This window comes from Raphanus sativus, chromosome 8 (assembly GCF_000801105.2).
Source record: "Raphanus sativus cultivar WK10039 chromosome 8, ASM80110v3, whole genome shotgun sequence".
NCBI lineage: Eukaryota > Viridiplantae > Streptophyta > Magnoliopsida > Brassicales > Brassicaceae > Raphanus > Raphanus sativus.
This window is the reverse complement of record NC_079518.1, coordinates 20,274,104-20,299,306: the sequence shown is the minus strand read 5'-3', so window position 1 is coordinate 20,299,306 and position 25,203 is coordinate 20,274,104. Positions and strand designations below refer to the sequence as shown.

The 25,203-nt window shown below is 32.3% G+C and overlaps 2 protein-coding genes across 2 annotated transcripts; both read right to left on the bottom strand.

The window, feature by feature from the left end:
• Positions 1 to 5,464: 5,464 nt before the first annotated feature.
• LOC108820227 (cellulose synthase-like protein B5) lies at positions 5,465 to 7,111 on the bottom strand. The gene is made up of 4 exons (XM_018593198.2): positions 6,991 to 7,111; positions 6,676 to 6,854; positions 6,210 to 6,557; positions 5,465 to 6,111 (listed from the first exon to the last, which is right to left on the bottom strand). Exons 1-4 carry the CDS (start codon positions 7,049 to 7,051, stop codon positions 5,533 to 5,535), a joined length of 1,167 nt encoding a protein of 388 aa, XP_018448700.2. The 5' UTR covers positions 7,052 to 7,111; the 3' UTR covers positions 5,465 to 5,532.
• Positions 7,112 to 15,300: 8,189 nt separating this feature from the next.
• LOC108821101 (cellulose synthase-like protein B6) lies at positions 15,301 to 16,387 on the bottom strand. Its single transcript, XM_056992937.1, has 4 exons — positions 16,094 to 16,387; positions 15,577 to 15,702; positions 15,417 to 15,499; positions 15,301 to 15,331 (listed from the first exon to the last, which is right to left on the bottom strand). Exons 1-4 carry the CDS (start codon positions 16,385 to 16,387, stop codon positions 15,301 to 15,303), a joined length of 534 nt encoding a protein of 177 aa, XP_056848917.1.
• Positions 16,388 to 25,203: the final 8,816 nt, after the last annotated feature.

Here is a 25,203-nt window from a genome sequence, read left to right as displayed (position 1 = left end):
TAATTCCCGAAATAGGAGTTTCCATATTCGTCTGGAACAATCTCCGGATCACTCCGTCTGCTTGTTCCGCTTGCGATAGAACAGTCTCGGGACTGTTCTCTTGAGTGTTCTCCGCAGGAATGCTCCAAAAGGACTTCTTTTCATCAGGCACCTTCTCTTCTTCCTTCTACTAACTCCAGACCTGTAAAAGGTCAAAAAGGACTAGACTGACACGAATTAGTGACTTGAAACAAATGAAAACATATATACAATGATGTGAAAAACACCATATATCAGCATTTCTGCATGTTCCAGTTTTCATCCTCAGGGAAGTTTGGTAAAGAAAAATGAGTTTCCTGTGTTTGATGGTTTTATGCCATATGGCTGGATTTGTCGAGTAGAAAGAGTCTTCAGAGCTGGCCAGTATAATGAAGCCGATAAGCTTGTTTTGGTTTCTGCGAGTTTGGAAGGAGCTGCTCGGGATTGGTATATTGAGGAAGTGATCAAGGGTGAATTCATAACTTGGTTCAGCTTTAAGAAAAGACTGTTGGCTCGCTTTGCACCAGAAGAAAATGGTTCTCACTCATATTTTTCCACTCACGTTCCTGAGATTGTTCAAGATCCTATGTTGAAGTCTGGGAAACACGTGGTCAGTACAAGCAATGAAGCACTTAAAGCAGCATCTGAGACTTGTTCCAATGCATTACCGGAGCCATCTTATGGCCTTGTGCTGGAGGCGTTACCTTATGAAATGGACAGTGTCGGTTTATGTGTTCAGGATGGGGAAGAACCATACATTTTACAGGTTCAAACAGAGGATGAATTGACACCACCATCAATAGATTCTGAGTCCATACATTATGTACCCAAGCTGGTCAACAAAAAGTTTCTTAGTGATAAAACAAGAAAGCATACGAGGAAGCAACGTTTATCTCCAAAATCCTGGCGGTTTAAATATAAAAAGAGGATGAAGGTGAAGGCAAGCAGAATGGGTTGGCTGCAGAAAAGAAAGACACCTTTATTGTTGAGGAGCAATGTGAGAGAGGATGACATACTGGTGGAGATGAATAATGGAATGGATTCTGTTGCCAACTAAGTTTCTGGGTCTGATGTTTTGGTGCGGTTTCCCTGTAAGAACGATGCCGGTGTCAATAAGAAGAAAACCAAGAGGTATCATCAAACAAGGGATGTAAGGGATAAAGAAGCTGCAACAGTAGATTATGCAGAAGTGCAACTGTTTACTGATGTTCTTTTGACACATTCAGAACGAGAGCAGATACAGCATAGGAAGAGGTGTTACAAGACTTGGCATTTCAAATACAAAGATGAAAGAAAGGATTTTCTGTCGTTCAAGTTTACACAGAAGTCAGATGTAACTGAGAAGTGGAGAAGCTTGCCATTGCATCTACTTGTTCGGTACTTTACACTGATTGATAAGGGAGATTATTTTGCTGTGTGGCATTGCTGGAATGAAAGAAAACTAATGCAGAGCAGAGAGCTGTCTCTTTATCTTAGTCCTGCAAACGGGATTATGAAAATTATGGGCGTAGAGATCAAGGCCCTTGGAATGAAACAAGTGGTTGCTATGTTGATACATAAGTGTGTGCGCTTTCGAGTGACGATTATGTTTGGCAATCGTAGCATGTTTGGCAACCGTAGCGTGGCCTTGGTAAATGCAGAAACACTCCTGACATCAGCATCTGGGAGAGGAGCTTTCACGTTGTTGGTCTTATGGTACATGGTTCCTATTGTTTTTGGTGGAGAGTCAGATCAGTATTGTGCAGTGTCAAGGTTTAATACGCAAGCTATGTCTGACCAGCAAAAGAATGAGAGTTGGATGGATGGAGCGTCTACATTACGTGAGTGGAAGTGCAGGCTTCTTAAAAAATCTATAATAACTTCCTTGGTGTGGCACCGTTGGAAGACTAAATTTATGGGTTTCTGATACAAGATACAAAAGCGTGACATTGCTGCGACAGAAACGTATAACGCAAGCCAAGAGAAACGTTGTAAACCAATAGATGGGTTGCAGGAGATTTCCATAGCTAGAAGCTTGGGGTCAAGCTTCTTTTCAAAGGCGGGGGTATTGATAAGCTTGTAGTGGCTTTATTAGCTGAGCTGGCAACTTGGAGATACTCTGTTTCATCTAGAGTCTTTGCAGTTGAGAACTGGATGAGAATAAATACAGAGTGTGTCGTCTACAATGAAATCAGCTTTGTATTTTGGATTGAGTCGCAGAGACTTGAGGAGATTATCGTCTGGGTTAAGCCAGCGATTTCTCAGTTGTTCTTGATACAAAGTGTTATACATTGTTATCGTTGATTCAATAAAGGAGTGTGATTGAGTTTACAGCGAATCGATAGTTTAAACTCTATCATTTGCTCGCTTGCAAACCATCAACAATATCGATGGATCCCAGCATCAAACTCTGTACAGACAGTGTTGAACTTATATCGTATGATCCTGGATTGTATAGAAGATTGGTTGGGAAGACGATGTTCTTGACAATAACTCGTCCAGATATTATTTATGCAGTTAACAAGTTATGTCAGTTCATTTCTTCTCTGAAACAATCACATCTTAAAGCTGCGTATAGCATTATCTGAAAGGGACTATTGGCAAAGAATTATTCTACAGTTCTAATTCTAACTTGTTTATCAAAGCCTTTACAGACGCAGATTGGGGATCTCGTGCAGATACTAGACGTTCTACATCAGGCTTTTGTCTATTTCTTGGACAATCATTGATCTCCTGAAAGTCTAAGAAGCAGACGACTCTCTCTCATTCTTATGCAGAGTTAGAATATTGAGCCATGGAACTTACTGTTTGAGATTTTGTTTGGATAATCAATCTTCTTTGAGAGTTTACAGTTCCTTAACATCAAGCAGTGGTGTTCTCTTGTGATTTTATTGCAGCTATTCAGATAGCTAACATTGCATTGTTTCATGAAAGGACTAAATGCTTGGAGATTGATTTTCATATGGTCCGAGGAAAGATTCTGAAAGGATTGATCAAGACTCTACATGTTCAAACAGACAATCAGCTGGCTGATGTCTTTACAAAGCCATTATATATCCATCAATCTTTCACATACTCATTAGAAAGATGGCATTCTCTTCAATCGACATGCCACCTTGAACAGGGGTAGTAAAGTTGATATAAATTGTATAGTTGGTTTAATTGTAAACCAGTATTTAACCTGAATAAGCCGGTTCATGTATATGTATATAAACAGAGTAACAACTCTGTAACAGAAATACATAATCATTTTCACTTTCATCTTCGATTCCTCTAACAAGTTTCAATTACTAAGGGAAGCGCAGAAAAGGATCCAGTCTGCTTTTAACAAGCCCAATTCAGATTTGAGGGCGGATCCTTTCTATCTGAAGGAATCTGATGAAACATATATTTACATTGATCACCAATCACTAAAGGGACTTTATCACTGCTTCTTCTTTATTTGTCGTTTGGGTTTTTTCTTTGTGAGCTTTGATTCCAGACTTTTTAACTTTAGGTTTTATTCATTGTAGATTAGGGTTTTCGATACTAGCTTGTATATCATTGTAGATTAGGGTTTTTGATACTAGCTTGTATATAAGCTTGTGATGACTAAATATATAAGATACTTTTTATTATTAAATATAAATCTCAGAACCTTTCAGGTATTTTCTTCAGTATTCTTAGGAATCAACAATTACCAAGATCATTTGAGCGGCCATTTTTCAGAATCAACGATCAATAAGTTCTCGTCGAAGGGATGGATATTCCTCTTGGAATCAGTGAACTTTGAGCCTATCAAGCTTGACGCTACACCAACAGCAGACCCCAGCCACAAAATAAGATAAGGAATTGGCATATCACATCACCCCACATTCGACAAAAGCCTAAACTCAAAGGATAAGAACTTTCGGAGGCAAAGAGTTCTGCCAACTAAGAAGGATGGCTAAAGGCTACATATGAGTGCATTAACCCATATTTTGTGACACTTTGCACTAGGAAAGTATCTCTTTTATTTTTTATTATTTCTTCCCCTTTCACAACTCACGATCCGTAAAATGTTAAGACACATACTAATTTCACCAACCTGATATTAGAAGGATGGCCTAGCAGATGGTTTTAAAACAACGCTAGTCAAATCTACAAATTCTGCATCAAACAAAAATCTATTTTTCTTGAGAATATGCATACTTTCAATCGCCAATAAGAACAAAATAAATTAGCATCGGTGAAACACTTTAAATTGAAAAGATCATGGCGACTGTGATCTTGGACCTGGCTGTGGTCACTAGGAAGCACCCAGCCTCCTTACTCTATCTTTTTTTGTTTTTTTTTGTTGTTTTTCTCCATTCCATATCAATAGTACATTTTGTCCACTTCTTAGTTATCCCGTGTAATCCTCTATTCTCAACCCTTTTAAATTCACTATCAATATGTTTTCGCCTTGAACCAATAGCGAGATTCGTATACTGATTTATCCACCACCTCTAAAAAATCTAAAGCGCCTCAAAAAGAAAATAATTTATATTCTTCCATATATACCAAATTAGCCATGACCAAAGTCTCTTCAAATCTATGTAAATCTGGAGGTTAGATTTTAGTCCCAACAATGGAAGTATTACAAAGATTAAAGATTCATGAAAACTGTTTTGTATGAGGGTTATTAGATACTGCCTACACTTTTCTAACCCTTGTACATTGAAATTATTTTGTAACACCCATTATTTCCTATCAGAACGGTGTGCCACCAACAATATATCATAGTTACATCTCCACCCACTATAAACCCAAATAAATTCTGAATGAAAAAAACTGTCAAGTAGCACCAATCCATAACATCAACTCATTTATCTCACTGAAATGACGAAAAAAGAGAAGTGAATGTCATTCAGTAAGGTATGAAATGTTAAATCCGAAGTACTTGAACATAGCACTTCAAATATAAATATTTTAACCATAACATAAAATGAACACAGCACATAAAGCACCGAAATAACAAGCAAGTATCATATTTACGAGGTTAATGCTCGGACACCCTAAATAGAGGTATTCCCGATGGAGGATTCATGTATGGGACTAGTGCCCACACTAACCGCTCAGAGACATGTATGGGACTAATGTCGACTCAAGCTGGCCGTATCATCTACCACAATGTCTACATCCAGGATGTGGAAGTACGTCTATGTATCCAACTAACAACTCTATATCTCATTAAACAAAGCGCACAATGTTGAATCATCTAATTAACATCCTATCTTCAGTTAAGCAAAGAACCTAAAATCTAAACACACAAACTCAATTCAAGTATTCCGGAACATATTGGAATTAAAATATATACTCAAAATCTTAGGCCACGTATAAGAAATTAAGGAATAGCACTCAGCTTTGCCATTGGCTAGAGTGATGAAAAATTTGTCAACCGCAACACGAAAACTAAAAGTTGATAGACATGAAGATGCTGGTTCTATAATAATAGAGGATAAATATCATTAATTATAAACTGAAGAAAATGTCTTGATAAAGATAGCTTATTTGCATAATATACCATATAGCTAACTAATATCCCACGGCAAAAACAACAAATAACATTGCTAAAACGGCAGCTTTAGAAAGGGTAGACAACGGGATGCCATATTTTCCCTTCGCAAATAAACCCTTTAGAAATGGAAGAAACAACAAAACCACCAGAATACATGCACAATTCTCTGCCAAACCTGAACGACCTCCTCCACGATGACAACTTGACCGCTGAAGACCCACAAAATTACTGACTAGAGCGGCCATATTCACCAACATAATAAATGTGCCAGGAACGAAATGGCACGAGTTATCAAACTCAAATTTACCTATGTATGAGTTTGGACCATCATCTTCTCTTTGGATTGGTTCATACCCGGATATTGGCATGGTCTTAGGGATAGTCTTTTTAGCAACTACGAACCCGACTTGCGAGATTCCAAGAAGTTTAAGTATGATATCATGGAGGCTAAATAACCAACCACAAGTGGCTAGAATCCTCCAAAGTGACTGAGAGACATACCACGATCGTACTGAAAAACCAATGTTCATAAATTGCCATAGAGTATAGAGGCAGTGTATCGCCACCAGTGTGACAGTTATGGCTAGACAAGGTCCCTATATTCAGACAATTTTTTTTTAAATGTTATAAATTTTATGTTTGTTAAATATGTGAAATTATACAAAACCATGATAAGTGATAGAGAGAAAATCACCTTGGGATATAAGGCCGTGTTGCGAAGCAGGCAATACGCAGGCAAGAGACAATAAAATAGCTCAGGGATTGACCTTAGACACATTAGAATCCAAAGATAAGCTAATCGTTGTCGGAATCTTATTTTGCTGCTAAACATTCCTCTTAACGGGCTTTGCTTGTTAAAAAGGACTTCGATCGCTCCCGTCCCCCATCGCCGCTGCTGGACTATCGCCTCCAATCCCACCGATGGCGTAGATCCAAGAAAAGCAGGTGGATCTGGACAAATGTATGAGCTAGTCCATCCTCTCAAATGGATTCCGATACTTGTGTTCATATCTTCCGCCACAGAATCATATAAACAACCGAGCTGCATGTTTTATATTCAAAATGCATTGTTATGTGTAATGATTCAAAATTATTCAAACAGCACGTTTCTAAAAGAAGTTTAAGTTTAGAATAAAATGAGTTAGCTGATGATGAATTACAGTTTTTCCCCAATCGGTTTGGTGTTCGTAGTGACAATGTCCCACCATTTGAGCCGCTTCTATGAAGTTTGTAAGGGTAGTTCTGGGATTTGATTTTCCTTGCAGTGCTTCCACAATCGATTCGACCAACTCTTTCGAACTCCCAAATTTTCTCGCTAAACTATCCTCATCCAAAAACTCTACTTAATGGAAAAAAAATAGAAGAAATAAATGATAAAAATTTGACTACTGAAATAACTGAATATGAGTTAACAAAGTTATGTTGAAGTGTATATTTGATATAAATATGAATGTTACGATAATGAAAATACGTACTTGTAGCAACCACCGAAAGATTTCCGTTGTTTTCAAAATCATCTGAAGATAAACCGTACATAACTCTTCTAGTATGGAAGCATCCTGAGCCACAATATAGCGGTCCTTGGATTCCTGCGACTCCTCTTCCCAAATACTAATTTCAACAAGAAAAATAACAAAAAAAGATCTAATTAGTAGTCGCTAAAGTACACTGAATTGACCAAAAATATAAAAGAAAGACAAAGGGACAAATCCTACTGATTGTACGACGGCTAGTTCGTTGGAGTTAGAATCATAGAACTCTTGAGGGAACTGAACAAAAGCACAACGGTCTGAACTCTTTGACTTTTGTAAAAATACACACATTGCTTGCCGCACCACATCTGCTTCATTGACATACATGTCGCAGTCTACATTCAACATGTATGGTGCATTTGTCATCAATCCTGATACTCTTAACTGTTCAATTTCATGAATCATCACATTGTTATTCTCGCAACAAAGGAAAAAGATGTAAGACATTGATAGTTGTTTAATTAATACTTAAAACATTAAAATGCCTAAACATCAGTTTGGATCAAATTTAATTGTTATAAACTAATGAGGGATCAAAGTATTTGAACTCATAGGCGGATTCATTATATGTATTACAAGCAATATTCTCCTATATATTAAATGAGAAGTCACTTTTTGATTTCTGACATGTCACTCATACATGTAATTTGAGAAAAATTCTTATAAGTTCATTGGTCGATGATTTTTATTTTATTTTAATCAAATCTAAAAAAAGAGAAATCATAGAATCAATTAATGTTAGTTGCCAAATTATTTACATAATTTTATGCATAATCATTTATAGTATCAAATGATATCAAATATAAAAATTCTATACAATACTCCATCATTCCATTTTTCACTAATAGGCTATTTATAAATTATATGAAATATGTTGTTAAAAATTGTTAGTAAAACTAATATACTAGCTTATTTTTCTATTATAAACAATCGTAAAAACTCTATTTTTCGATATAAGTCATAATATACATATATAGAACATATAATTTTAATAAAAGATATTATAATAACTGTTGATGCATCATATAACGAGTTTATGAATTATTTAATTTAAAATCATCTTTGGTGATTAATATATATATATATATATATTTAAAACTTAAAGTCATTTATATTGATTTATTAATAATGATTTATACCAGATATATAATAGTGTATAATTATATAAATATTTGGTAATCATTTTAAGGTTTTAAATCATCAATAATGATTATTATATCATTAATAAGAGCTTACAAATCAATATATAAAGATCTATAAAAAATGTTATAAATATTTATAAAACCATTTATAAAGAAGAATTTCTCGTTATTTACAGGAGTTTAAAAAAATGTTTATGATGGTTAATAGTTTTTAAATCATCACAGAAGTTTTAAAAATATTTTATAAAATTATTTATAGGAGTTTACAAAATATTTATAATCTTTATAAAATTGTTAAGTTAAGATTTTAAATTATTTATCATTGATAACAAATTATTTTCTTGAGTTATAAAACCATTTGTTAGGATTTATGAAACTATTTATAAGGATTCTAAAACTTCAGAGAAATAATTCATAAAATATAAAATTTGTAAATATTTTATGTATTATTTATAATTGTATAGTTTCCTTTCCAAGTGGTTTTAAATGTTATCAAATCAGAATCAATCGCAAAATATTAATTCTTACATGTTCATCATTTTCAAAAAAAATTTCAAAATCTCAAAAACAAAAAAAAAGTTGTTTTGATTTTATCTAAAAGAAAGTAACCAGAAAATTACATTAATCATAAAAAATCCAAAGAATATTATGAATAAAGTATATTCCTAAATTTATGAAATTTTGTATATTCTTAACCTTTTATTAAATCAACAGAATTCACATATATATATTGTTTTGTTTTTTCTTAATAATTTTTTTGTGTGTTTATAATTTAGTTGTAAGTGTGGGTCTATTTGTCAAATTAGTTGATGTTTTGGATTTTAATTATTTTTATGAACGAAAATTTGATTTACAAACCAATTAAATTATATAATATATATATATATATATATGATCTAAAAATAATGTTATAAAACAATTTAATGAAATATTGATTTGTAAAAGATGTAAAAAAATTAAATAAATACTAAATAAAATCCTATTTAAAATTTAAAAAGTATTAATAAATAAAATATGCTTAAAATTATTTACCAAAAATTTACTTTTGATTTTAAAATATTAAAATATATTATCGCAGATCGAAAACACAAAATATTATATATATCAAAATTTGTACCCGCAAATTTGCGGGCAACCACCTAGTAAAATATTAAACACAATCATCATTATATATATATCTACACATAATGACTCCCTTTAATTTCAACAATTACTATGAAAGTACGAAGATGAGAGGTATATTCACTGTCCAGAGCCGTGCCTCCATTAGAAGAAATGAGGGCTTTGCTTAGGGCATATTTCGTTAGTTTTTTCTTATATGACTGGTTATTATTTCGATTTAAGCATTTTATTAATTATATATTTTAATCCTTCATAATAGAAAATATCTATATATGGTTTATGTCAAAGCTTTATAGTAATTAGGGTAAAGTTAATATAGGCTAAGATGAAGAGAATCACAGAGTCTTGATTGTTATGGTTATAATGTCTTATGGCTACATAATGACATTTTAGTAGTTTATATAGTAAAATAATCAAATAAAAATAAAAATAAATATTTTTAATATATAAAATAGATAAAGAAAAAAATAATATTATTTATTCTACATTGTATTTTTTTCTGCATTGTAAATTGATTCAGAAACATTTGAGTATTTGGTTATTAATTTTACAAAATGCTAGTTACAGTAATAATTTGTATTGTAATTTAAAACATTGAAGCATTTTATTTTAACCACGCTTCTGTTAGTGATAAATGTTGGCTACGGCACTGTCACTGTCACTGTATAATACAATATATATATAGAATAAAACTGTCTCTTTATCAAAAAATAATATAATAATATGGAAATATGAGATTTTCTACCCCATTCACTGAAAATTAATTTCTGAAACTAATATTATTTTATTTCAAAGTGGTTACATTTAAATTATTTATTTTATATATTTAACTTTCTTCAGTGTATATACCATATAAATTAGTTATATGTAAAATTTTTAATCTTTATATTATTTTCAGTTTCATTTTATTTAAATTTAATTAATTCCCACATATTAAATTTACTTTTTCAACAGAAATTTATAAATATTATTTGATATTTAAAACATATATATTTATTATATTATTAAATTTTGATTTTATTTTTATTTACTTAAGATAAATTAAATAGATTAATTTTCAAATTATTATTTAATTTAACGAATCAAACCATTGTTCGACTAAAGTGTTTTATCGCAAAGCGCAAATAAGATCAGCAATTTGAAAATTTGATTAGTCATTTATATACACCAGTTATTATATTTAGTTATAGTTGGTTATTCACAAACAAAGTTGACTTGATAAATATGTCTTACTTTTGTATTTTCTAAGGTATATTAACCTCAATTAATTTTAATAATAAATATACGTCAATTTTATTAAAAGTATACTTTTATAATTAACTTTGGTCTTTCTTGTTACACTATATAAAATGTCATTAAACTTTTTAATATGTTAAGAATTTCATTAAGGTTATTTTTATCATTTACATTTGACAACAAAATATAAAAAAATTAAATATTTCTTAAACAAAATAACCAAAAGATATCAAATATATTTCTTGTAAGTTTGAATTTTCAATAATATATTTCTATATCATTTACTAATTTTTTTTTATAATTTCATTTTATTATAGGAAAAATTATTTTTTTATTATTTATTTTGAAATTACATATTGTACGATAATATTATAAAATGAAATTAATTTAGTTATGATTTATATAGTAGAAGTGTATATGTATTTATAAATAGAAATATTGCGTAATAATAATTACAAAAATAGTAATTAAATAATTTATAAAATAATTATACAAATCTATAACACTAATTCATTAGTTTATAACATATTACATTAAAAATAGAAAATCTGATCATCTAAAATTAAAACTGAATTTCAAATTTTAAATAAATTATTCTCATCAAAAATTAAATATGTTAACAAATAAACACGCGTAAAATTTCCACCCACTTAAAAATAATTAAAAATCAAACAAATTTATACTTAAATTATCTACATAACTAACATATTTAAAATACAAATTATAAATTAAACTAATTATATTTTGGTTAACAAAAAAAATAACCATTTTATTTTTAAAGTGCGGATCAAAATCTAGTATCTTATAAAATAGAAACATTGTATCAAAATTATATGAAAACATTGTATGTAACTTACGAAAATGATATTAAAACCGCATGTAACTCACGAAAATATAAAGGTATATTTGTTCTTATTTATAATTGTACCATTTCAATAAAAAGAATCTTCACACATAAGATTATTCTGCTATAAATGATATTCTTTAATGTAAGATATATATTTCAATTTATTAAATTTTATAATTTTATGAATTGAATAATTAGTTTAATTTGTAATTATTATTATTATTATAGTATTATCAAAAAATATTAAATTAAAATGAAAATTATAAATTTTTATATGTTTAAAAAGTAATTAATTTGTACATCATTTCTCATAATATCTTTCAATATGTTTAATGAAAATTATAAATATACATTCACTTTTTATTATTATAATATATGTTAGAGTAAATTAAAGCATGGTTTTTTGAAATACTACTAAGAAAAAGAGTAAAACAGTAAAACAAGAAGATGAGTAGATAAAAGATAGTGTTCTATTGATTAATAGAGCATGATTACAATGTAGTAATTCGGAAACCCTAGTTCTAGATGCATCCTTCTATTGTCAGAAGCGAATAATAGTTTATCCCCCTCTTTTAAGGTTTAGTCGTTCCTTAATAGGTCTTTGTGGTCGAAATCTAGGTTAAATCCTTCTATATACTTAAATGTGGAAAAATCTCTATTTATTATAAGTTTTTCACTTTACCCAGAGGTATGAGGAAAACGTGACCTAGAAGCCAGAAGTTGTTTAAGCATGAGGAGAAGGTCAGCATCCTTCTCTAAAAGGGAGAAATTTCTTTTTGGATTTATTATCTCCAAAAAATTTCCCCTTATCTTCTGATTTCATGAGTGAATTCGGAAGATAACAAGTGCCTTATGGTAGACTGGAATCATACATTTACAGCAGGTTTGTGGATGGGGTGAGCAGGAAGTCCCATATTATCTTGGCATGAAATGTAAAGAATCCGTAGGAGATGCTCTACTGCGAAGGCTTAGGAGAGACTATGATCACAACTCATTTTGGCACAGAGCTACATATGATCTGATGATCGTGGGGACTCGTGATCCCGAATTTGGATTACAATTGTAACATCCCGAGTTGTGATATGTGAAAAAAGGCTTAAGAAAATTGATTTGGCTAGCTATGTCACCAAAATTGACTTACCTTTTCTGTCACACATCCATTTAGAACTCCAGATTTAAGCGTGCTTGAGCTGGAGTAGTGAAAGGATGGTTGACCTATCGGGAAGTGATGCGCGATACCGTGTAAGTGAAGCCAGAGCACAGGAAAGGTCGGGTGGTGATTGCAGGGTTAGTAAAAAATGATTTCGAGTTTTCGAAAATTAACGACTGACCATCGGATGGGATGGGGCTCACAGATCGAGAGAGCGGGCCTGGATGGCCCATTAGCCGTGGACGGGTCGGGGCATTACAACAATGGTCTATGAAACCTGTCTGATGAAATGTTAGGAAAAACTCACCACACAAACTCGTTATAGCACTCTCTGATACACTTGTCGTAGTACGTTAGAAAATATGAGTTTGTAGATCTATGGAGAACAGAAGAAGAACACGGAATTATAGAAGATAGACACAAGAATTTGATATCCCAGAGTTCACCTAAATGTGGTTACGTCCCTGGGGCCTGGCAATGAGGCAAATCACTATAATCTCAAGTACAAAGATATAGTACCTCTCTCTCTCTCTCACAACCAAAGCTTACAACCAAGCTAGGTCTATTTTTGTCACCTTATTACGGCTTGCCAAGTTCAAGAGAAGAGTACACACGAACTCCTCTTATATAGTAGGAGTTTATTACATTAACCTAGTTGAATTAGGGCATTCGCCCCTTTCCATAAACCTATTAAGAAATATTCCAAAATACTTGCAACTTCCATAACTCCATGAGAAGTAATATTTCCAGGAACCTATCACCTTAAATAAAGTGATATTTCCTTTTCCTAATATGACTGTCCTTGTCTTGGTTTAAGTTATGCGATCTTGTTTGATTTCCATCACCAAATCCTGACGAAGTCCCTGAAGTATTCGCTGACGTAGTTCCTGAGGTAGTCTCTGAAGTAGTCTCGAATCCCAACATGAAACGTGGTCTTTATGGTGCATGGCCTTATGGGCACGTAGCCTTATTGTGATTATCTGATCTACAGGGTGCATGGTCAGACCAGATGATAGACTTATGAGCACACTGTCTTCCTACTTGTGAGCAGGAAATTATAGGGTAAATCGGTAGATATAACTCATGGAGGGCTACAATGGGCAGAAACTTTAGTTTGATTGGTGATGATCATGTATATCTGATAGAATTATTAATGGGAAGTTTTCTTCCTTTCATATGAGAAGCAATGCTCAACCTGGGGGTAGGAGAAGAGAGTTGTAGAAGGAATTCATCGTAGTAGATGTTCTGACCCTAGTTTGTTGCAGTTAATTTTTTAAAAGATTCTCCCTTCATTTGGATTTCCCTTTCTTGTGGGATATTATCAATGGGTCTAGAAAATGATGATTCTGGTGGCGAAGGAAATTTAAATTTTTAGAACTGAATCCTCGTTGAGTTTTGATATATTTCCTTTTATACAGGTGGCATATATTGAGTTGATTGTCCTATTTTTGTATAGTTGAGATATTCCGGAAAACCCTAGGCTTGATTCTATGGATTGCACGGTATATAGGCTTTGAGCATATTCATGGAATATTGACCCTGTGACATTTACTTTAGCTGCCCCATGGAGATGAAAGAGTATCCGAGATTTTTCTCTTGCTCGGTTCTTTTGTGGGCAGCTATTTGAGACTAGGCAGCTCTTTGGGGGTTATTTCTCTTTCGGTCTTTCCCTAGTTTTACATGGGATGATAGTCCGGAGGTTTATCAAGCGGCTATTCCATCAGCTCCCTTAAGGCATTGCAATTTTAAGGTTACATGGGGGATCGGTCCCTATTCTGATATAGGAGAGCACGGCATCTCTGAGATCCAAATGAATTTTTCCATGCCCTTAACAATGCATTTGTGGAGCCCTTCCGCGTCACAACAGTCTTATAACAGTGGGTTGGATGCTATGTTTTTTAAATTAGACCAGCCTTGTGGTTGCACCAGATTCAACCATGAACTGGTGTGTAGCCGGGTAAAGTCTAATCAGTGGTTTGACATAAACCGGACACGTAGCCGTGTCGGGTTTTTAAGCTATTGACGAAAATAAAAACCGTTAAAACTATCAAAAATCCATAAACAAACCATATGAACAAAAAGAACTACTTTATATTTACAAGGTTCTATATCTGATAATTATTTATATTTTAATTATATATCATATTTTCTAGCATTATTTTAAAATGTATATATTAAAAATTTATTGAATCAAGTTTTTGAACCAGGTTTGACCCTGTTGAACCATTTTGAACTATGATCTGGTTCAGCTTCCAGTCTGGTCTTAGAAACATTGGTCGGACAATATTTCTGTGTTCAGGGATTTCTTAGATGCAGTTTTGTTGAGAGATACTTGCTCTCCTTTCACAGTTCAACCTGTTGACTTGTACAACCTTGACCGCTATCCAGGTGTTGGGAGAGTTTCACGGTATACATTTTGGTATAAACGACATATTGGCTATGATTGGTTATCTGGTGGAATGGCGGAATCGCGTTTCAAACAAGATTACGCAAGTATTCTACCAATTAAGAAAATTCGTGGAATAAAAAAATATAAAAATGTACGTTTTTGCTGACAAAAATATAAAAAAAAATCTTTACTAAGTAGAGAAGTGAATTTTAGTGGATTATTCTTAAAAGCAACACTTTCATATTATTAAATTATATGATAACTCCATTTCAAATTTTTAAATAAATAGTAATAAATATTTTAATGATAAAATTATATTAGAGGTTTTTAAAAAATATTATAAGATGTCAATCTATTATTAATGGTGTCATGCCGAACATAACTTGTGTACTTTGAAACTTAAAAAAAAAAGGAAAAAGAGATGTGTTAGAAAAATCAATAACCAGAAAGTTCATGGCTCCAGATTTGTAGTGATGAACGTACTCCGGTCTTTTCTCCCTTGATATGTATACAAGATGAGGGACTTCTTTCTCGTCTCCTACACCTCCCTTATTCTCCCATACCACCTGCGCATACACACATAAAACAAGACTGGGATATAGTTAAGCTACCGTTAATATATATATGTAATTATGTATAATACCTTAACTATAGTTGAATGATTATTTGGTTTTGCGTTTGAGAAAGTTGTCAATTCGTCGTCCGCGTCCAACAAGTAGGAGTCTCTGGTGGAATCTTCAACTTTCCGCCTTAACTTCTCGTACTCCTCCTTAATATTCATTAACAAAAACATACAAAGACTTTAATAAAACATCAAAACGTCATACACATAGCACACTAATATACTCAAATATAGTTACTCTATATTTTCTTGTGAACTTGTAAATTTAGATACAGAAAAAAAAATTACAAAACCGTAAATACTCAGAATTTTTGACAAACTTTCGAACCATGTTTCACATTTTTGAGATTCAAAACCAGTTCACCGGTTTTTTGGTCTCTTTCCGTGTTTAGCGGTTCAAACAAAATCCAATTTTTAACTCAATATATCGGCAAGAAAAATGGTTCCCCGGTAGACCGGTCAAACCCCCGGTCCGATTAAAAGAACCTCGTTTTTTTCTAAACAAACACATATGCGGAACTAAAACAACTATCATTACCTTCGTCATTTTCCAGTCTTTACTGAACTCTGGATCGTATGGTTCGTCTAAAGGGTTTAAGAAATATCTAAAAGGAGCTCTAACTCTAACGTTGTATTTCTTGCAGAAGGGAACCCAAATCTTGGCGAACTTGGAAGTTTCCTTGAGAGAGAAGTAAGTGAGAGGTGAACATCCATCGTCCGACACATAACACGCTAGCTTATTCGCTGGATAATTTAAAGCTAACAGCGAAAGCACGGTGTTCACTACGATTATCGGCGGCTCTCGAACAGGATTGGCGGTGGGCACGAACATATCTACCGAAGGAAGGTCACAAATCCTGAAATTAAGAATTAGTAGGCCTATTAAAAAATAGAAAGACAATACATACATGAATACTATTTCTTGATAGAAAAACTAAGAGCTAAGTCATAGCTAGTTAGCAGGGTGATGATACAAAATTAATGAGAATATTGATTTCACGAACAACAACCGCCGGGAATAATTACTCAATAAATTAACAAACAAGATAATATTTACCACCAATCTTGATACGTGCCTGTTAGTAAGTTACTAATCAAATAATAAATTTCGACACAATAATAATTTATCATTACATATTAGATAAATTTGTATAAATTCATACATATAAATATGTGTATATGTATATAATAAAAATTACTTACGTACAAATATCAATCTGATTATTTTCAAAAAAAAAAAACTATCAATCTGATTATTTTTAGGGAAATTTGATCACATATACATTGTACGATAAGCATGTGTACATAGCAAATCAAAAGCTATGATATTTGTGTAATATTTGCCATATTACACTTTCTCACTTTTACCTCTCTTTTTAATTCAATTTATAAGTTTAAAAAATTATAATTTGAATTTGTTATATACTTATTAAAAATATAGATTTTTTTTTTGTATATGACATGTTTTAAATGTTGTAAAATTGACAGATATTTGTAAACTACTCTAATTTTCTTCATAATCCATATCTCCATATCATACGTCATATTTTCCATCTATTATATTAAAACAGAAGTCATGACTTCTAATTCATGTATGATTTTTTTAAAAATGGACTACTTACAAGACTTGGTCACACTGCATTTTTATCTATTATTAATCTTCATATTAAATAATATCATTTAATATCTTCATTTTATTTAAGATAAAATAAATATAAATTTTAAAAATTCTAACAAAATCTTTGAAGAATCTTTTAAGAATCCTTTTAAAATTTATTTTCAATTTCTAAAATTGATTAATTTAAATTTTAGTTGTCATAAAATATAATCAGAAATTTAACTTTAATTTAGTTTTGATTTATAAACAAAAAATAAAATTATATAAAATATTGTAATGATAATAATAGCCACTTAAAATGATTACTTTTCAAAAATTCATTTTACAAAGATTTTAAAAAGATTTTGTTGGAGAGCAATATCCATTTCTGTTTAATTATATAACATGTATAAAAAATAAATTATCTTAAAAATTTATATATACAATATTCTATTATATAAACTGAATAAACAAAACAAATTACTAAAAGAAATCTAGCACTTTGAATTGCGGGTCGGGATTATAGTAAATTAAATACAAAATAATTCTGAAGTATGTCATTTCTAACAAATCTAACATTTTAATTAAAATTATTATATTGAATTAAATATGATAAAATTATTTTAAATTGATAAGTTAGTATTTTTATTTTCATAAATATAAAACATTTATTCTAAAATTATAATATGTTGGTAGAATGGTTTAACATTAATAAACTATATAATACATGTATAAAAAGTTAACTTTTCTTAAACTTTTATACATACAATAATTTATTATATAAACTGAATAAACAAAACAAAATTTTCAAGGAAATCTAATACTTTGAATTACGGATCGGGATCATAATAAATTAAATATAAAATACATACATAATAAGAAGCAACATATATATATATGTTTGTATGTGATCATTTGAAATAGTTAGTCAATTAACAACATGAAAACTATAAAATTATTGTAGTTGAAATAGTGATTTAAACATATGAATAATATTAAAATATATACTAATTAAATAAACCAAATATATATATAAACATGAAAATAAATACCCGCACGGTTGTGCGGGTCAAAATCTAGTATTATTTTAAATGATAGTATAGTGTGATAAATTTATTTTTCTCTTCTTTTGTAATTTATATCTCTTTCTCTGCCTCTTGATTCTTCTTACTCACTACTTGATCAGTTACACTGTTTTGTTCTCCAACACTATTGCCACTCATCATCTATTTCTCTAAAGAAATTTTAGAAAATTTCATATATACACTTTGTGGGTGTGTCAAGTATTCCATATCATAGTATGTATAGCATAGTCACGTAATGGATATAGGGTTTAGGGTTTATGATTAGGGTTTGGGTTTAGGGTATATTGTTTGAGTTTAGGGTTTAGGGTTTAAGGTTCAGAGTTTGGTTTTAGGGTTTAGGGTTTAAGGTTTGGGTTTAGGACTTTAGATTTGAGTTTAGGATTTTAGATTTGGGTTTAGGATTTTAGATTTGGGTTTAGGGTATATGGATTTGTGTTTGTTTATTTGTCTTTCCCTATACTATATGATTTGGGTTTAGGCTTTAGGGTTATTCTCTCTTTCTCTCTCAATTTATCATACTATACTGTATTTTAAATTACAGTATAATATGATACGTTTCTTTTTCTCTTCTTTTGCACTTTGTATCTTCTTTTTTGCCTTTTGATTATTCTTACTCACTACTTGATCAGTTACATTGTTTTGTTCTCCAACACTTTCGCTATCAGTTCTCGCTCTAAAGAAATTTTAGAGAATTTCATATATACAAAGTTTGTGGGTGTGTCGAGTTTTCCATACCATAATATGTATAACATAGTCACGTAATGGATAATGGTTTGAGTTTAGGATTTAGGGTTTAGAATTATGGTTTGTGTTTAGGATATATGGTTACGGTATATGGTTTGGGTTTAGGATTTGGGTTTAGGGTATATAGTTTAGGTTTAGGATTCATAATTTGGGTTTAAGGTTTATGGTTTAGGGTTTGGGTTTAGGATATATGGTTTGGGTTTAGGGTTTATGTTTGAGTTTATAGTTTAGGATTTGGGGTTTAGGGTTTATAGTTTACATTTATGTCTGGAATAATCTATTATATATCAATGTTATATATAAAATAGTAAATAGTTCGAGCGTTTGATAATACACACGCTCACTCTCCGTAAAGGACTATAAAGTCTGATTATGGCACAAATTGACACACTTTTCCATGTATGGCTATATTCTTAATTGTCAGAGATCATATGAATATTAAGCAAATTGACCCTTATTTTTAACACTTAAGTTTTGACGAACGTATAGCCAGATTTTTATTAAATTGAATACTTTTGATGTTATATGCTCAAACCTTAGATATGTATTGTATTTTCGTCCACAGCTTCGTCATGATCAACACTGTTTCTTTGAATCGAGAATATGTAAATTTTTATGATATTTTTGTTCGACCAATATTTGTTATAAGCAAAATGGGTTTATTTGATGTTGGTAATATTAAGAAATAAAGTTTTGTACGTGTGCTCTTTTATCAAAACTTACTAATGGAAGTTTATAAAAGTTCTACATTAGAAATTTGTCAACCTTTCACTAGTATATATGGATACATATAGTAGTGTGTTGAAATAGATATGTCATCGGCTTTCAAAGGCTGGTCTTGTATTTCAAATTGTGAATACAATAGAAGATGTAGGATCTGGGTGGTTTGGGGTCCCAAAACAAGAGTAACTCCTTGTTTTAAGAGTGGGCAAGTCATTACTTGTTCAATTCTTTTGGAAGGTAAGGAGGATGAGATTCTTTGCTCTTTCATATATGCTTCGAATTCAATGGAAGAGAGAAAGGAGTTGTGGGCAGACTTGAAAACGCATCATGATTCTCCCTTGGTGAGGAATAAGCCATGGATTATCTTTGGAGATTTTAATGAAATTCTGGATATAGAGGAGCACTCAGGTCACAAAGAAAATCAATTCCAGCTGAATGGTATGAGGGATTTTTATTAGGGATATTACATCCCACATCGGGAATTCTAAGGGACATTAACTAATATATAAAGGGTTAGGGCCAGTCCACTAATTGCCAATTGGTTTTAAGTTGGAAGCCCATAACTAACCCGAATCTAACATGGTATCAGAGCCCAGATCCTAAAATACCATAAACTTCTAATTAATATTAACCCTACCCGACCGGGTTTATAGGTCGTAGTTAACCCTTCCCGACCGGGTTTATAGGTCGTAATTAACTCGCTCGACCGAGTATAACTGTCTTAAAGTTCCGAGATTTCTGGCCGATAAGAGCCATCGTCTCGAGGAGGGATATTAGGGATATTACATCCCACATCGGGAATTCTAAGGGACATTAACTAATATATAAATGGTTAGGGACAGTCCACTAATTGCCAATTGGTTTTAAGTTGGAAGCCCATAACTAACCCGAATCTAACAATTTTCAGAATATGGTGAATCATTGTACATTGATGGACATGGGGTATCAAGGTCCCAGATTAACATGGTGTAACAAGAGAGACAATGGGGTGATATGCAAAAAACTGGACAGAGTGCTTATGAATGATGCTTGGGTTCACACTTATCCACAGTCATATAGTGTGTTTTAAGCAGGAGGCTGCTACGATCATCTGAGATGTAGAATAATTATCCAACAGGAATCAATGAAACCAAAAAGATCATTCAAATTTACAAATCCTCTGACAGAGTTGCCTGAGTTTATTCCGATGGTGAAAACATTTTGGGCTGAGAGAGAACCATTGTTCAACTCAACTTCTGCTCTGTATCTTCTCTCTAAAAAGCTATAGGATTTAAAGCCTTTGCTCAGGAACTTGCGTAAGGAACAAATAGGGGACATAAAGCGCAAAACTAAAGAAGCATGGGTCAGGCTATGTGCTTGTCAAATTGCAACTTTACAAAACCTTGGTTCTTTGAGAATGATGGAGGAAGCTACAGCATTTAACAGGTGGAGCTTTCTATCGCAGCTGGAAGAAAAAATCTTAAGTCAGAAGGAAAAGCTTCACTTGTTAAGTGTTGGTGTGGAAATAATAAACAGTTCTACCAGGCAGCAAGACTAAGAGAAGTTAGAAATTCTATTCGAGAAATAAAGAGAGGGGATGGCTCTATAGTCAGCACTCAAGATGAGATAAAAAGAGAGGCTAATGCAAACAGTCACGGAGGAGGAGAATAAACAGGTCTTATTTAAGATGGCAAGCACTAAGTTACCGGGACCAGATGGTTTCACTTGCAAATTTTACAAATCCTGTTGGCCGATCATCAGCAAATATTTTGTGGTGGCAATCCAATTTTTTTTCTTTTGAGAAAGGCTTTCTGCCTAAAGGTGTCAACTCTACCATCTTAGCTCTCATTCCGAAGAAGAACGAAGCAATCACATGGGAGACTATCGACCCATCTCTTGTTGCAATGTGATATACAAAGTCATCTCCAAAATATTGGCAAGAAGGCTCAAAACTATACTGCTGACATTTATTTCACCTAACCAGTCTGCGTTTATTAAGGACCATCTCTTGATGGAGAATGTCCTTCTAGCGTCCCAGCTGTTAAAGAGTTTCCACAAGAGCAACATTGCGCCTAGATGCGCAATTAAAATTGATATCTCTAAGGCGTTTGATTCGGTTCAATGGCCTTTTATTCGAGCAGTACTCAAGGCAATAAGAATCCCAAATAAGTTTTTTGAATGGATCATGAAGTGTGTAGAGTTAGCATCTTTCTCTTTTCAGGTTAATTAAGAATTAGCAGGCTATTTTAACAGCTATCAGGGGTTGAGACAAGGCTGTTCTCTATCTCCTTACCTCTTTGTTGTGTATGAAAGTTCTCTTGAAGATTCTTGATAAAGCGGCTGCTGAGGGAAAAATAGGATATCATCCATATTGTAAAGACCTACAGCTCACACATCTCTGTTTTGCGGATGATTTGTTGGTTTGTGCTGATGGGAAACAACAATTGCTAGAAAGTATTCTCCAAGGTTTTCATAGATTCGAGGAGATATCAGGATTGTCTATTAGTCTTGAAAAATCTACATTGTACACGGCTGGTGTAACTGATATAGACAGAGAAATGATCATTAGCAATATCCCTTTAGCATCTGGGTCTCTTCTGGTCAGATACTTGGGGTTACCACTAATGACAAAGCGCATGACCTCGGCTGATTATGCTCCATTGATTGAGCGAATTCGCAAGAAAATAACATCATGGACAGCTAGACAGTTGTCATTCGCAGGAAGGCTGCAATTTGTTAATACAGTCATCCATAGTCTCACAAACTTCTGGATGTCAGTATATAGGTTACCTAACAAATGCACCAAAGAAGTGGATCAGATTTGTTCAGCTTTTCTCTGGCCACGTCCTGCAATGAGCTCTAAAAAAGCTAAAATAGCGTGGTCAGTGGTCTGTAAGCCAAAAGAGGAGGGATGCTTAGGAGTGTGATCACTGGAGGAGACTAATAAAGTCAGTTGCTTGAAGCTTATATGGAGACTTCTATCAGCGGATTCTGTGTGGATGAAATGGGTGGAGCGCTACCTGATAAGAAAAGGATCCTTATGGCAAACAAACAAAAAAAGTAGTTTGGTTCTTGGATTTGGAAGAAAATTCTAAAATAAAGGAATCGTGATAAGGGTTGAAATCAGGAGTGGAACAAAGACGTCTTTCTGGTATGATGAATGGTCACAGCTGGGAAGAATTATTGACATCATAGGCACTAGAGGATGTATCGATCTAGGTATACCTATAACAGTAACAGTTGAGTTCGCCGTTCAAAGGTATCGAAGTCATCACCACAGGGTTGCTCATATGATTGATATTGAGAATGAGATTATGAAACTGAGATTGCAGGGTTTGACTTTAGACATTGATATTCAGTTATGGAAAGAAGTGGGAGACTCCTTTAAGACGCAAGACTGCAGACGCCACGAGTTAACTGGTCTCAAGCCGTTTGGTTCAGAGGAGCAACACCGATATATTATGTTTCCATGACCGCTTGGCCACAGGCGTACGAGTTCAATGATGGAGCCCCCAGTCGGAATCTCAATGCGTCTTGTGCTTGGGCCATTTGGAGACACGAGAACATCTATTTTTCAGTTGTTCGTATTCTCAGCAGATTTGGAAGGGCTTAACAGCTAATCTGATGGGTTCTCACTATACAGAAGACTGGAGCTGTATTCTGGAGATTTTGGTTGAAAGTGGAAGGAACGACACATATATGTTTCTTCTTAGATATGCTTTTCAAAGCTCTATTCATACAATATGGAGAGAAACGAATGGAAGAAAACATCGAGAAGTACACCACACATCGACTTCTCTACTCAAATTCATTGATTAAGGAGTGAGGAGCCAGATATCATTTCTATGCATAGGAGGAAGTCGACGTTTTTCAACTGCGCTAAAGACCTGGTTTGACATCAAAGGGTAGTGCCAGCTCAAAAGCTCTATATTTGCTCTCTAGTTATTATACTTAAACAATCCCAGAACAAGTCACACATGATGTAAAAAATTTATTTATTATTTAAATTTAACATTCTTTCAAAAAATAGATATGATATGTCATATGTGGTTCTCCACACATATGCGCATAATCATCTGTCTTGCTCGGCGTAAGATTTGGACATTTGGTGCACAAAAGAAATCTGTTTCTGAACCATATTAGTATTTGCTTTTGGTCCTTTTCCTTGCCTAAACTAAAACATCATGAACTTTTTTACAACAAAATATTTTTTCTCAAATGGCATGCATTCTATTTTGTTCGCCCAATATATTTTACCGGGACGCGTTAGTCCAGGTGATAAATAGATTGCAGCTGCAATAACCGCCACCTGAGTTCGATTTGCACTGGGAAGGATACTTTACGCTAGAAATGATATTAGCGCCGACTGATCCCAGGCCTGGAGAGATTATTTGGGTCGAAGGTCTAGACACTCCTAGTTAACAAAAAAAAAGAACTTTGGGAAGAAAGTTTTGTTAGATTGAGATTCTTATATTTCTGCATGATTTTAGCTAAAGTGCACATGTGCAGCAACTGTTACATATGGTGACTCTCCTTCTTTGCTTTAAATAATCTTCTATCCTCAAAATTCTCCAAGATAAGTTTTAGTTCGCAGAGATTATTTTCAAGTGATGTGTGAATGTTCTATCATAGTTTTGTTTTAGGATTTTGATTTTAGTTAAGTCCCATCATACTAATAGATCAATTTAAACTTAAGGAAAAATAGATGATATCTTATCTCTTTGGTCTTATTTATGAAAACTCCTTCTCAAATGTTTCGGTTTTCCAGTTTATATATTCTTTAAGATCGCATCTATCCTATTAATTTAGAGTTTTATTTGAATTCTTCTATGGCATATCTTTAATTTAGACCTATAAGGCTATAACTATGTTGTGACTAAATATAAAGGCATGTTGTTTATCTATCTATATTATTAAAATAGAAATACATTTTGAAAATGCCCCTAAGTTTTTGAAGTTATTTACATTAGAATGCCATTGAAGTAATAAATTAATTTTCCTTAATTATAGTTGTCTTTTCTGATTTGTAAATGCATTTTCCTTAATTATAATTGTCTTTATTGAACCTATATTTAAGTATGCTTGTCTTTATTGAACCTATATTTAAGTATGTTTGTCTTTTCCTAATTTAAATAATAAATTTAAAAATTTAATGTATTTTTAATTTAAATAGTAGATTTTCTTAATCAAATATTTACGAAAATAGATTTCCCAATATACTTCGTTTTAACATGTTAAATATTTTTAATATTTTAATATTTATTGGTAAAATAATAATAAAAAATAACACATCATAATCAATTTATATAATATATAAATAAAATATTAAATAATTTATTCATATATTATTAGTATAATGGTTTCATAATATAAATCTAATTAGTTATAAATGTTGGATTTGTTTATACGATACACTGTGGTATAATAGACGATCAAAATCACAAAATATAATTATTCAACGTAATAAATGAAATTGTTATGTTTTAAAATGATCTATTAATAATTATGTAATACATTTTA

What these genes read in the sequence shown, in the direction of transcription:
- LOC108820227 (XM_018593198.2), bottom strand. Translation starts at nt 7,051, where the DNA reads ATGTACGGTTTATCTTCAGATGATTTTGAAAACAACGGAAATCTTTCG. An exon ending in TCTTTCGGTGGTTGCTACAA is followed by an intron (nt 6,855 to 6,990) that starts GTACGTATTTTC and finishes TCCATTAAGTAG; the next exon opens with AGTTTTTGGATGAGGATAGT. An exon ending in AAACCGATTGGGGAAAAACT is followed by an intron (nt 6,558 to 6,675) that starts GTAATTCATCAT and finishes TAAAACATGCAG; the next exon opens with CTCGGTTGTTTATATGATTC.
- LOC108821101 (XM_056992937.1), bottom strand. Translation starts at nt 16,387, where the DNA reads ATGTTCGTGCCCACCGCCAATCCTGTTCGAGAGCCGCCGATAATCGTA. An exon ending in AAGACTGGAAAATGACGAAG is followed by an intron (nt 15,703 to 16,093) that starts GTAATGATAGTT and finishes ATGAATATTAAG; the next exon opens with GAGGAGTACGAGAAGTTAAG. An exon ending in TCAAGGGAGAAAAGACCGGA is followed by an intron (nt 15,332 to 15,416) that starts GTACGTTCATCA and finishes TTTTTTTTTAAG; the next exon opens with TTTCAAAGTACACAAGTTAT.